The 14,417-nt window shown below is 35.9% G+C and overlaps 2 protein-coding genes across 6 annotated transcripts in view; one reads left to right on the top strand and one right to left on the bottom strand.

Moving 5' to 3' along the window:
• Positions 1-627: 627 nt before the first annotated feature.
• Positions 628-14,390, bottom strand: AKNAD1 (AKNA domain containing 1). 4 transcript variants are annotated; one of them, XM_054834270.1, is made up of 16 exons: positions 12,418-14,390; positions 11,692-11,751; positions 11,239-11,368; positions 10,972-11,123; positions 10,802-10,861; positions 10,187-10,320; positions 9,702-9,837; positions 8,933-9,096; positions 8,314-8,407; positions 7,623-7,726; positions 6,197-6,282; positions 4,568-4,690; positions 4,370-4,480; positions 3,382-3,463; positions 2,447-2,588; positions 628-1,933 (listed from the first exon to the last, which is right to left on the bottom strand). In XM_054834270.1, the coding sequence occupies exons 1-16, from the start codon at positions 13,486-13,488 to the stop codon at positions 1,814-1,816; spliced, it is 2,769 nt and encodes a 922-aa protein (XP_054690245.1). In that variant the 5' UTR covers positions 13,489-14,390; the 3' UTR covers positions 628-1,813. The 4 variants fall into 4 exon arrangements, with proteins under 4 accessions (XP_054690245.1, XP_054690248.1, XP_054690246.1 ...); XM_054834272.1 differs by having other exon boundaries at positions 1,807-1,933; positions 2,447-2,608; XM_054834273.1 differs by lacking the exon at positions 4,568-4,690.
• Positions 6,273-14,417, top strand: part of GPSM2 (G protein signaling modulator 2) — a 38,914-nt gene continuing 30,769 nt past the window's right edge. The window contains exon 1 of one of the 2 annotated variants that reach the window (XM_054834275.1): positions 6,273-6,925. The gene's annotated coding sequence lies outside the window, so the exon portion shown is untranslated. Of the gene's footprint in view, positions 6,926-13,765; positions 13,785-14,417 lie in introns of those variants that run through there. The other variant, XM_054834277.1, reaches the window with a different exon arrangement.

Raw genomic sequence — 14,417 nt, 5'->3', positions numbered from 1 at the left:
CAAATTTCCCTCCTACATCAGAGAGGAATGAAACAGGAGAACATTAGTAACAATTCTAAAATGTTGCAGGATATGGGGCATGATGAGGATCAGTGGCTGTAGCTTTCAAATGCACCTACATGAGTTAGGTATCTAACATATACTGACTTTATTTTTAACAGGGATACAGGAACAACACCTTTTTAATTTAACTGGTTCATCAAATGTCATGTGCATCAAAACTTTAAAAACTTTTTAGTAGAAGTATCCATAATGTTTTTCTGAATTCTAGTTTCTAACGATAAATATCACAATAAATATCACTCTGAGCTTTCAGTTTGCCAGAGAATGTTCTGAGGAAGTGTTACGACATGCTTGTCTCATTTAAATATGTTCTTTCTTTAGGCATTTGCTGTCAGGCCCAGGACAGCAGGTTCAGACAGTGACCCAGGATAAACAAAATGTCTAGCTGTTCTTGTGATGCAGAAACATTTCTGTGGAAGAGATTAATCCTTTTCTTATTGGATCTACAAAGCCTACAGCAGTTATTTCAACTACGAAGTTCAGTTGCAAAGTGCTAACAGGGCCATTCCAAACATTAATCTAGCACAGGGGAGTGAGCCTTTCAATATCCTGTGCTGTTGTCTTAAACTAAGTAAAGTAAAAACATGGATAACAAGCAGAGGCAAATTGAGTTACAAGGATATACAGTAAGAGCCTAAGGGAGAAAAGGTTAATGGTATTGTTGGCTGTGAAGTGTGGAAGAAGCCCTGAAAAAAGGCATTGACTCAGGTTAGTAAATCAGTGGTATGCAGCAGCACATTTAACTATCGCTGCTTGCATGAACAGTCCGGATTATCTCTATCCATCAACTGATGACACCACTCAGGTTTGCCTGAAAATGACTGTCCTTTTTAAGCAATGCACTGTTGCTTCTAACTTGAAGTGATGATTTCCATCAGTCCCTATATACTTTGGAATTACCTCAGGGAATAGCATCCCTGATAATACAACGCTGTTAACTATCTGCTTGCTTTTAATCACTGCAGTTAAATGGATTTCAGAAGGAAAATAATAGATGGCTTTTCTTAGCCCACTGTGTTTCTACAGTATTTTAAAATTTTCCCGTGTACTTACCATCAGCTAAAATCTCAAAAGCCAGATATATCTGACAAGGTAAGGACACCACATTGCTTTCCTAAGAATTAAATTGTCTGTTTCTTCATAGACATCCAATGGTATTACTCAGTTACTGAGACATACAAGGAAGTATCTTAAAACCAAACAACTCGCAATGTAGGGCACTCTAAAAACAAAATAATTACATATGCTAACTATGACTCAGTGTGTTAGCATGATGCTAACCTGATGTCTTTGGTGCAGAGGCTGTTTCCTTTGGTGTGCTTAAGCAGCTGCTGTTCAGGTGTGGGAAGAAAGTATATGTGGGAAGTAGTAATGACTGAGATCTAGTCTCCTGTTTGGGAGTGGGGGAAATAAAAAATCAAAAAGTTAACCTTGCTTGTTTAAGCCAACTTTTATTAAGCTATCTTAAGTGAATGCTTAGAGAACATAGCTGTATACAGTAACAGGGGTTAGCCAGCATACTAAAGACCTTCAGTAGAATTAGTAATTTGTTTCCTAGTTCTGAGACTGAATGTGAATGTGTGGAAAACCAATATGCTCTGGTTTAGTTTAGCACTGATAGTTACAGAACAGCTGGCAAAGTCACTAGCTGACTTTATGATCTTGGTATTTAACACTCTATATTTGCAGAGATACTGATACTTACTTCACTATCAATCAGCAAAACAATACTGCATTTGAAACTGGGTAATTAAAGCTGATTTCTTTTGACTTGAGCTAGATCTTCCAAAACCGCTTGTAACATTCGTTCTGTAGCTTTCTTCAAACTGTTTGCTGTCTGTATGGCATGATCCAAAGTAGAACTTAAAATCTGTTGGGAATAATAAATATAGCCTTGTTAATACTGAAGGCAAATATTTATGTAGGTATAGAATAGAAAGTGATGTTTAATGTTCTATGTAGCATTTTCACTCTGAATATATGTTGAGGAGTGTAAATTCTGAGTCATGATAGACTGTTACAGAATTCAAGTTGGAAATATCTGTTATTTTTCTCTTTAATTGTGTAATCCTTTGAACTGAGGGATATTTATACCTTTCTACAGTAGAAGCCCCAGTGTGGTGCATGTTAGTTGTACTGAGAAGGTTTTCTTTTGGTTTTGATAGTGATTTGTATGGCTAGGGTGACATAGTAATATGCTAATATATAAGCTAAAATACTTGTTTTTTTAACTCTATCCTGTCTTTGCCTCTCATAGACTAGACATGCTTAGATTGTAATAATCAATTTGCTAACAATGGAGATGTTAAACAGTGCCATGATGTGGGGATGTACTCTTTCTGAGATAGATCTGTGGCTTTTAATTTTCACTCTGAAGTCTTACATTTGCATTGGAATCATTGGTGTTTCTGATGTTGATTGCAGACTTGCTTTGGGCAGACTTCTTGCCAGGTAAGTCTTGATGTGAAAGGATAACTTTGTCATATGTGCTTGAATAGCAGGTTTTGGCAGCCTCAAAGTTTTGCCTGAAGATAAGATATACAGACTAAAATACAATTTTAGTAATCAAAAGAATGTCTAAACTACGAATATATACACCTTGATAGCATACTCAGTTGCAGGTTAATTTTACAGTGAGTAGAATTTTTCATTTAATTGTAAAACACAGTCCATTGAAATTTGTGTTACATCTGTATTGCAGTAAGACAGAAAACACTCCAGGATGCAGAGTCAGGAAATCTCTCATAATAGCATTATGTTCTTGGTTCTGTACCCTCTGTGAGTGGTCTATGCCATTGATTCTTAAGTGCAGCTGCTGTACTTCCAGGCAGTTACTGCTATTGAGTAACGATGTCAAACTATGGTAACAAAACTTGTCGAAGTTAAGAATCCATTTTACTTCTCAGATTCCCAGCATAATTTAATGCTAACAACAGTTAAAAGTAGGACTGTTACTTATAAAGAAATAGTTGGTACAAACAGAATTGTCTTAAATAATACAGATGTGCTTTTGAATCTGTAAATGGGAACATCCTCTTAAAAAAGCAAGATTTTTTTTTTTACTAAATGTATCGGCTAAAGTCATCAGATGTTGACTCTTCATTAAATTAGAAAGATTGAAGAACTACTGTAAGTATTACTTACACTTGCTTTTAGGGTAAATATTAGAATTTTACTCAGTAACGAAATTAAAATATACAGCATGCACACAAAAGGTAAAATATTCCTCCTGCTTATGATATTGGTGTTTTTTTCCAATGCTGAATCTTCAACAGTGGTATTTTCTGTTTACTATATATAGTTATTGCTACAGCTTACCTCTCAGAAAGTCTGTTTACAAGTTCACGTGGCTGTTTATTTTTTTGAGCCTTTTGAGTGGAGATTCTTCTCTCTGAATAAGCTGGAGTCATTGAGGCCATGTTTAAAACAAAAGCCAAAAACCTTAATTTTCTATGCATTTAACATTTTTCTCTATTTAGCATAAACAAAAATCAAATAACTATCACTGCTGAATAAAACTTGAATCTGTTTAAGACTTTTTGCAAATGAGGACAGATTAACCTTTTTGAGTTTGCTGCTGAATTTTAGTTCTATGACATATGGTATGCAGATTTACATTTCTTTTCATACAGTGAAAGACTGCAGGGGGGAGTGTAGAATAATCAGACTCTCATAATTGTAATAATTACACGACTACTACTTTGACTTACAGTTTTACAGTATTCATATAGAGAAGTAGCTAATTTATACTTTCTTCCCACTGTTGAAAACTTTTATTTTTTTCTGTGTGCAATTTCTTCCTACAGTATGGAGAGAGGAGTCTGAGGTAAGTAAATTTAAAAGCTAGATGTTCAACACTTTAAGTTGGTTTTTTTTTTTTAAATTAGGCTTTCTTTGATTTTGCTGTATGTCTTTAGTACTTGTATACACTGCATTAGGGTATACACTGCATTAGGTAACAGCTAGGACTGAAAAAGTTGGCACAGTAATACCCAATTTTAATGTTCTTCCATGTGGGACTGCTAAATGGTATTCCTGTCATAAATGAAATATGGAATAGACTCCTCTCATAAAGAATGCGAGAAGGTTAATGCTCTTATGCATGGGGATTAAACTTGGCTAGGTGTGTTAAAGTTGGATTTGCTGATCTTGCTCTACAAGATCTGTACACATCCACTGTTTAGCTACAGTGCTACTGATTGCTTATACTAAACTAGAACTGGCCTGATAGATGTGGAGTGGGGCTTTCTGCCCCTTAGAATCTAGCCCGTGGCTGGTAATTATTTCAGTAACACATCACACTTACAGGTTGAACCAGAACTTTTATTTCTACGTAGGGCACAAGACTGAACAGACTCTCTGTAATTCCTGAGTTTAAATTCATCTCTGCTTTCTCTAGGGCATCTGCATCTACGTCCTGAAAACAAAGACATGTTGTTTAGAAAAACAAAACACTATAAACAAGAATATTTTTGTAATTTTAATATTTTTGCAATTGTTATACCTTTTCCCTCTCCACATAATCTTGTATTGAATGTTTTGTAACTTTCAGTTTCACAGTTCACAAGTTCCTTGCTTTGTGAATCATTGTAAGAATCATAGGCTGAGATGTCGTCTGAATCGCTGCCTAAAATCCCAAAAATATATTAAAAAGGTCTGAAATATTAGCAGTTTTGGCCTGTGTCCCTAGGTAACTATTTGGCTTTCAGTACCATCATTTCTGAGCCCTTTGCCATTAACACTACTGCGATTTGAAGTACTTTTTCTGCTATTGATCGAAATGTAAAGATTGGCTTTCAGTCCTGACTGTAAGCCTCAAATATAGATCTATTTTTTTTTTTTGGTGGTTGTTGTTTCTAGTCCCAGAACTGTTTAAAAAACATAAAAGTTATGCTCTCCATCTCCCTTAGGTGGTTCTTTTGAAGGTTAAATTTCCTACAAGTTGAAGTGTTACTAAAACAATACAGCCTAAGAGGAATGTGATAAGAGAATTTGGGAGGATCTAGTATGGCACTGCTTTAGCTACTGCACAAACCAGTACTGGCCCCAGTGTATTCTATTAAAGTCAAAGGATATCATAGAGAAGCCAAGGGCAAAAGGTAGACCAAAGTTAAGAATAACCTACGTATGCAGACTTAAAACTGAATCTGGGACAGCTCATGCTATTCTCTTTTAGTTGTTGGGTACTAACAGCTCCTAAGTATTCTGCAGTGGAAGGATAAAATTGGGATGCTCTAAGAGAAAGAAGTCCTGACAGATGCTTAGTGAACCTCCAAGAGCTGGAGTCTTGGATGACTTGACAGCTGACTTAACTAGCTCACAGTAGTCTGCATGGGCTCTAGTTTGGATTCTGTGAAATTATATTATTAGGAGCTGGACTAAGGAAGGAGAATGTTTCCAGTCTGTGTCAGTCCTGAATAGATCAAAGATTTAGGAAAACTTTTTTCCTTGGTTTTCATGTGGAATAAGAAAGTTGAATCCAAAACCTTAAAGTGGTGGTACTGATATGTTTCAGTCACGAAGTTTGGAATCTCCTTCTAGAACATGAAACAAATGCATGATAAGGAGAAAAAGCAAAATCAAAGCATTGTGTGCACACCTATGCTTTTGAAAATGTTAGTAGTAGAAATATTTGGAAATTTAGCTAAAAAGGTGAATCAGAATTAGAGTAATTCAGGTTGGATAGGGCTTCTGGAGATTGTCTGGCCCAATCTGCTCTCAAAGCAGGACCAGCTTAATGAAGTTGCTTAGGACCCTGTCCAGTTGAGTGTTTTGAGCATCTCCACGGATGGAGATGCCACAGCCTCTCTAGGGAAAACTATTTCAATGTTTGACTAGACTCAGAGTTAAAACTCCCTTACTCATATCTAACTAGAAATTCTGTTGCAGCTTGTCTGTTGCCTCTTGGTCTCTCATGGAGACTTCTGAGTGAATTTGACTTGGTGTCCCCTCTAGTCTTTTTTTTTTTTTTTTTTTTTTAGTCTTAGTGTCTTGTGCTGTGCTAAGCAGTAACATCTGTTAAAACTACAAAACAATATTCATGCTGCTGAGATGTGACAGGAATGTATTTCTTAACAGGATTCAATAGTAGGTACAAGCACAGTTTGGACTCTTGTACGCAATCACTACTTACTCAAGTTGGTATCTGATAAATCAGTTGGTTTTCTCTGAATGAAGAGTGAACATGTTCCAGTTTCCCTTCCCTGGATGTCTGCATTTCTTTGAGCATGAAAACAGAAGATCTTAATTGTATCTTAATACCTGTATGATGAGCCTTATGAGCATATTATAATAATGTTTGACGACTACTTAGTTGAGGCGAAATCAGATTTACTAATAGAAAAAACTCTACCTGTATCAATTACCTCAAAAGGTGGCAAGTAGAAGCTTAAATTAAAAATTAACCAATTGCAAAATAATGACCACTTTAGCTGAAGGACACATTCTGAGAAAAGCACTGTTGACTTGCCAGAGCCGTTAAACATGCTTAGAAATAGAAGTCTTGATTATCACATCTTTGAATAGCTAAGTAGTATGAAATCCTATGTATTTACATGTGTGTTCACATATGTTGCATCAATATTATCAATGGTAAGGATGATATGGTTTTTTAGTAACTTTGAGCTATTAAGGTTTTAATTTTACTGCTGTTAGATAATTAGAATAATATTTGAATGTACCTTCTGACAGAACAAGAATGAAGTTCCTTGTTTGCTGTATTTGACAGATGTATTTTCAACTTAGGGTATACAGTATCATCAAATTTATTTGGAAAACTTTCTACCCACTCATGAAAACAATGATCAGAAGATTGACCTAACTTCTCTTAAATGACAAGAGGGGGGAAAAAAAAGGAAGCTAGGTGAGTTTTACCAGATAAATATCAACATCTACTCTGTAAAATAATCTGAGAGCATATTTAGATGAATAATGTGTTCTACACTGCATGTATGATAAGATCTAGCTTTGGATGGAGATTTAATTTGCCAAAATGTCAAACTCCAGAATAACCTATGTAGAATTACTTTAACATGCTGACATTTCTGTAAGTGAAACTTTACAGACTGACCATTACACTTGAAAAATAGGCAGATGTATCAATATGCTCTCCTTCCAGGCCTACCAGATGAGTTTATGACAATGATAATTTCAAGTATTTTTCATTGCTGAACACTTTGCAATCATCCCAATTTGGGATGCTGACATGCATTGCTGAATAGAGAAAAAAGATAAAGCCTCTTCTCTTTAATACTGTGCCATATTAACCACCATAAACCTTATACTGCTCCACTGAGATGGAGTACTTTGTAATATGGATATAATCCTCTCTTGAATAAAATTGATGGGAGTTTTGCCATTTTTGTTGTATATCCACATATCTTATATGATTAACGTGATAAGCTTGAAAACAGATCATCCTCTCATTTTATATGCATTAAAGACATTATTCAGTGTTTCATGCAGATTCCAATATAGAGATATGTTGGTGTACATGCATGTATCTGTTCACTGAGCTGAAAACCATGTCTATGACTAGCCAAAACATGTAATACACTTACCCTTTCATACCTTTTTCATCGGCATTAAATTTTTGACTTAATGTACCCTGACAATGGGATGCAAGACTACCAGCAGCATATTTTTCCTCAGGTAAAAGGAATTTCTGTTGCACCCAGAAGGCAAAACAAATTTATGTGAGATTGTTTATATTACTCTGTACACATCAAACAGGATAGTGTGAACAGTGGCATTATTAGCACATTACTTCTATATCGCTTTTAGTTGCCATCAACTCTATGATTTGATTTATCTATTTACAATTCTAACTGTAGAACAGACTGGACAAAATATGAGCACTTTTTTGTCTCTGAAGTTAGAATTCAAGACAGGTTTTCATGTTGCTTTCAGAAGGATTAGTATATATTAATTTCTCTCAATGCCTTACATATTTTTGTAGGCAAGCAATTTACTGTAGGCTTTTGCTTTCTGAAGAAATAATAAAGGCAGGCTAGTAAACACAGTTAAGTATTTCCTCAGAAAAGCAAATTTTATCACACATTTAAAAAAGTTTGAGTCTTTCCTTATATTTCTTGTTTGGAAACCAATTCAGCAATGTTATGATATGCTGTAGTATCTCAAAAGCTGTATCGTCATACTGTGCAAAAACTGAAGAGAGAAATGTTGCATCATCTCAAAGCTGAGTAAGTTAAGTTTAAAAAAAAAAAAAAGTGCATAAACAGATCTCCATACCATTAGGTTGGAAGCATGCTTGTTTGGTAGCAGACCTCCTTTTCCCAGAGGCTCCGTTACTCTTCTGGAAGTTGATTCATCTCTCTCTTGTAACCTTAATTGGTTAAGGGGAAACCATTTATTTTTCTAATCTCATTGAGATGATTAACACCTATGAAATACCATCTCTGCCCTCCTGGGGAGTACATGGAATTGTTTCACAAAGTTTCAATGGCTAATTGTGTAAATACCTGCATCGCTCTGTTTTCTTGTTTAATTAAAAATAGCACACAAATTGGCATATATTTTACTGGCACTGTACTTTGACTAGTCACTCACATCCTGAATTTGTGTGGTTGCAATGAATTTTGTACAGAGGTATGATTTAACTCCTAGGGAAAGTGATGATAGTGTTTTGGCTTCGGGAAATACTTTGAGGTCTGTAAGACCCAAAAAGGTAAGAATGCCAGGCTGGAAGGAATTCTTGGGTATGTAGTTATAGAATTCTGTAAACACTTTATTCTGGAAATACTCCTGTTCTTTCAGAGATTCCAGACATCCCAATTTTCTATGTTCAGCAGATAATTTTAGATAAATTTTTATAAAAAAACTCAATAGCTGTTTCAAAGTTTTCACTTACATGTGAAGACAAAGATTGCACTTCTTGATTTCTAAAGAAAATTGATTTGTCGGTGGGATTACATCAGTTGTCTGACTCTTTTCTGCCTCCTTGTTCTTGTGAAGAAATGCAGTTTCAATAGCTCTTCTTTCTGGAGGATCAGCAATGCTTGAACCTACTGAGCTCTGTACAAAGGAACCGTAGCACAGATAAATGTAGTATGTGGTCATTGCATTGCAAGTATCTGTGTGTCGTTTAGCTTGGGATTCAGAGAAAAATGTTTTCTAAAACATTGACTATGAAAGCATTTGGTGATACTTACCTGTAGATTTGTAGAAAGCCATAAGATATTTTTTTGTGCATTTATGATCCAGGACAAAGTATTACCATACTTAGAAGTAAAGTCAATTTTCTATAGCACAATAATGTTTTTGGTCTTCTGGTAATTCTGTAGATTAATCTTGGACAAACTAAATGATAGCGATTAATTCCCCAAAACAAAGACAGCATTGTTAAAGTAGCTGCTCATATTTTCTTACTCTGAAATAAATGTTTTTGAAGCTAGAATTAAGAATATTCACTATAGTTGTGTTTTTATACTTAGATTTCTGTTATAATAAATATTATGAAGTTAATATTTCATAAAAAACACTTTTTGGAACATGCTATCTAAAAGCGTCTTGCTCTTATTAGAGGAGAACATACAATAGCACTATCATGCTGAGGTTCTTTAAACTTGCATCAGTAAAAAAGAATAATGTAGTCTTTAAATAATAAAACTGAGAGTTACCTCACAAAGAGAATATGATGATTGGGCAGATTCATAGGAAGTAAGCAAAGATGACAAGTTGCATTTGCTGTCATCAGTTTGTTCTTGGATGTCTTCAAGCAGCATGCCAAGTCTAAATATTTCCCCTTCCATCTTTCTAAACCCAATTGCAATACACAGTTAGTGAAACCTGTATGAACTGGTATTTTATTTCTTGCTATGATAACCATATTGGGCATTGCAGTACACTTCTCATAGGAAAAAATAAATTAATGGAGTTCACTGAGTCCCTTTTCAGAACTTGAATTAATCAATTAGAATAGTAATTATAACTAGGATATGTAAAGTCCAAGATGAATTTTGGCCAAATCATTTCTAACTTACCATATATGACATTGTCTTAATGTCACTTCAGAAAAAGTCCAATGAATTAATGAAGTAATAGTTGCAAGACACTCAAAATATGGAAAATATACTGAGGTACTACTTAGTACATATCTTCTAACCTTTCAGGATCAAACTCTCCAACGTTGATAGACATGTCCTTGTAGTTCTGCAGCTGTAAATTACGGTGCTCTTCTCTAGCTGTTAAGTAATTCTTTTCCAAGGCAGCAAGGTATCTCTTCAATTGATTTAATGCCTTCACCAATAAGAAATAATTCAATAGCAACTGTCACTATGATTTAGCAAGCCATAGTGATAGCTACTTATGCTATGTAAGCCAGGTGCTACTTGCGGTCATGTTGGCAAGAATTTTGCTACTGCTCTGAATTGGAACAGGACCGCATCTTATGTGTGCACTTAGTACTCTGTGTTGTTCTACTATGTACAAGTAAAATACTAAACTATGACTTCTGAACTGATACCCTACATCTCAAAATTCATAACTTATATGACAACTTAAGGCCTTTCACTAGTAGTTTTGAGGTGTAATTCTTAAGAATTCAGCTACCTACTGAACACCTCCATTTTTTTCTCTTACATTTATCATTTCAGTCTGAGATGGAGAAAAAGAGTATTTTAAATGTCTGAGGAAAACATGGAGTATCTTTCAAGGAAATTATGGGTCTACAGCCATTTAAAGTGCATTTTAGATAGGTGAAAATACATAAATTAATTACCAGATAGTTGTCTTGTAAAAAGAATGTCTCGTGTGTCATATGCTTGGAGAAGTTTTCCACCTTCGAGACAAAATATTAGACTTTTATTTGGGATTTGAAGAATGAATATGCCAAATGAATATAGAATTTGAGCATCAGTGCAAAGTATATATTGAAGCAGACTTCTTTACCTTCTTTATCAATTGATCTGTCTGATCCTTTAGTATTTGAGACAGCTTTTCTCCTTGTGTTAGTTCTGGTAGTAAATCAGAAGGATTTAGACAGCATGTTTCTACTGTACCAGCTGCTGGTAATGCTGATGCCATTGTTTCATGCTGTAATCCTACATAATACAAGGCAAGATAAATTAATTGGAATTTCTGCCCAAAACATCTGCCCAAAAGGGCTATCAAATTACATAAAATAGTAATTTGCATAGTTACTGTAATTTTATTTACTTGCTTTAGACAAACCACATGGACATTGTATAGGGATAGGAGCATGTAATGTAAAGACTTCAGAGGATGTCCCAGTGTCTCCCGAGTAAATGGCAATGCTGGCATTTGGAAAATCTGACTGAGGAAGTATCTGTTAAAATAAGAACTTTGGTTATAGAAACAATGTATTGAACACTTGTGGAAACAAAAAAATCAGAAATAACTCAAAATACAAAGAACAAGTTAATTGGTATTAATGAAGTATGTAGTATAAAAATACCATATAACTTTCTCCATAGTTTGATATGTGTAGTGTCTCATTGTATAAATACTTCAACTCCGAAAATCTAAAGAGGATTTTTATAAATGAGAAGTACAATATGAAGGTGACAAAATAGTTTTGGGGAATATTCATAGTCCTGGAGATAAAGGAGAATGAATTCAAAGACACACGTATTTTTTTGAGGGATTTACCTTAGGATTAAATCTCAGATGGTCTGTATGATTCTGGGTGTCAGCGTGCTGTGCCTGCATCTTGTTTGCAGCCAGGAAATAATAGGGAAAATACTAAAACTTGTTACATCTTAAATGATTTACTAAGATAAAAATCTAGGAATAGACTTAAGCATCTCTCACATCCCTGAGTGAACTCCATGGCAGGGCATGAAATTGAAAAGTTATTATCTAATTACTAACAAACTTTAGAAGACGTTTACTACAGTAAGGGAAACAGTGTTGTCAAACAAATCCTTTAAAAAGAATTGACTTGATAATAAATACCAGTATAAATAGCTAAAGAGTGTTAACATGCAAAAAAAGGCAAAGATGTCTTTAACATAAACACAGGTACAATATAAAAATATATTTTTAAGAAAAACTTTAAATTTTGTACTTTTGATGAATTTGAACACTTACATATAATACTAAAATAACAATTTATATTGAATTTCCTAATGATTTGATAGGATGCTTTATAATTGCAAATAATACTCCAGAGCATCATTAAATATTTGGTAATGTAAGTTCCACAGAAATTCAGTCCCACAAAATTTTATTTGTGAAATCAATTGTTGACTGAAGTGATATACTCACTGATACCTATAGACTGCCTGCATGAACTAGTCACTTTAAACTTGACACATAGCATCTTAGGGTAAACATCACTCTACTAAGCAGCAAGAATTTCTTAAAGCACTTTACCTCTAGCTGTTGCAACAGTTGTGGAATGCTCATTTCTTCTTGACTCCCTACTTCAGCAGAATTGAAATAGTTCTTATTTTCTAGAACGTTGTTCACAATTACTGATTTACTTAAAACTGGGAAGGACTTTGTTCTTTCAGCTGTAGGAACTGAGTTAATATTGTTGCTTCTTTTTGGTACTTGAACTTCTGAAGCAACTCTGGAAAAGTCAGGAAGGCAATGGTGACCTTGGCCATGTCTGAGCTCGTGAGGTGAAACTGTTTTCTTAAAAAGGGTGCTCTCTTCTTTCATATTTTGAAAGATGCATGTATCTTCATTCTCATTAATCAATTGTGAATTTTCTTGTCTGCACTCAAACTTAGCAGTAGAAGAAGTAGGTTTCTCTGAAACACATCTATTTTCATTTAGTGAATTGTGGTTTTTAGCACCAGTGCTTATTTCCTGGTGCTTTTCTAAGTGATAGTCTTCAAAGTTAGTTGCCCATTGTTCATATGCTAAAGGACCTTTGACATGTTCTGAAGGCTCAGGTTTGTTCAGAGTATCATCAATGCTTTCAGTAAACGAGGTCTCTGGTATTGTCTCGCATTCAATTAACTGGCATCTGCTTATTAGCTCTCCCTTAGAAAAATGACGCAAAAGGACAGTGGACATTTTTGAGTGAGTTAGATGTTCTTTGCTATCTGGTTTGCTAAACTCACCAACAGGTAATTCCTTGTCTGGAAGTGAAGCTTCCTTTATTTCAACTGAAATTCCTGTTGTTCCTATAGCACCTCTGTGGTGACTGGAGAATTCTTCAGGCTGTGGATGAGTTTCATAATTTGCTGTTGCTTTTGTGGTTTTGTTATCTTCAGAACAGGATAAGTTTAAAATACCAGAAATACCTTTTGTACAGTCATTCAAATTATCTGAATTATTACTGTATTTACAGGTTATTCCTACATCTCTGTAATAAGGTAAGTTGTCTTGTTCCTCATTGGTTGCATCTGTAGTACAGCCTAATTCATCTGAAAACGAACTACTCATTTGGGTTTTCATCCAGTCTGACAGTTTGTACTTTTTCATAGTCTCCATATCCAGTTTACATAGAACATGAATGCCATTGCTTCTCTAGTGTTGGACAGAGCTCTTATGGTGTGGATCAAAATCTGTTATGTAGGAGTAATGATTTTATATACTTAAGTAGATCTTATTCTCAAATGTATTTGTGTCTTGTACCTGCTGTAGGTTTCTTAGAACCATCCCCCTGACATGGATGTTTTCTTTTCCTATTTATGCTAGTGTAAGTCTGGATTAACTACTGGAGGAAATAGAAAGCAAAACAAATGACAAAAGCATCGGGGGAAAAGGAGAACTGAGTTTAGTGCCAGGTAACTGTCCCTCTGTAGTATTACAGACAGTGTGGTAAACAGAGCCAACAGTGGTATTAGCATGCAACCTCAGTTACGGGGGGGGGGGGGGGGGGGGGGGGGGAGAAAATAGAATTTCTCACACTTTACCTCACCACTATAAAGTGTTTCTTCACCTTCTGCACCAGAGAAAAATCACCAAAGTTTTCTCACTTGCTCACTCGCATTTTATCAGATAAAATGCAATGAGTGTGATCTCCAAGTAACGTACAGTCTTGTCACCTTCACACAGTAAGTTGAAGCAACGTCTCCGCACTCACTGTAAGCAGGAAAAAAAAAACCTCACGGCCCCGTTTCCTGCGGGAAGTGAAGTCGTGCCGCTGTGCTTTCACTGCATCTCCCCCTAGCACGACGCTCCGCTGCGCTGCGGCGGGGCGGGAGCGGCCGCGGTTACCCTCCTGCTGGATGGAACACGAGCGAGCGCTGTTCCATGCAGCCGTGTGGGTGGTGTTACGGGGCCCGCTCGGGTGCCAGGTGTGCGGCGGGCAGGGCGCTGCCGCGGTGTCCGCTTGCACGCCGTAACCTGAGCGCGGTTGCCGGTACGAGGGGGCGGGGAGAAGCGGCGTGGCCCGCGTGCGGGTGCTGCCATTACGG

This window comes from Grus americana, chromosome 8 (genome assembly GCF_028858705.1).
Source record: "Grus americana isolate bGruAme1 chromosome 8, bGruAme1.mat, whole genome shotgun sequence".
Lineage (NCBI taxonomy): Eukaryota > Metazoa > Chordata > Aves > Gruiformes > Gruidae > Grus > Grus americana.
Note: the sequence above shows the minus strand (reverse complement) of the source record. Positions and strands in the feature narration are given on the sequence as shown.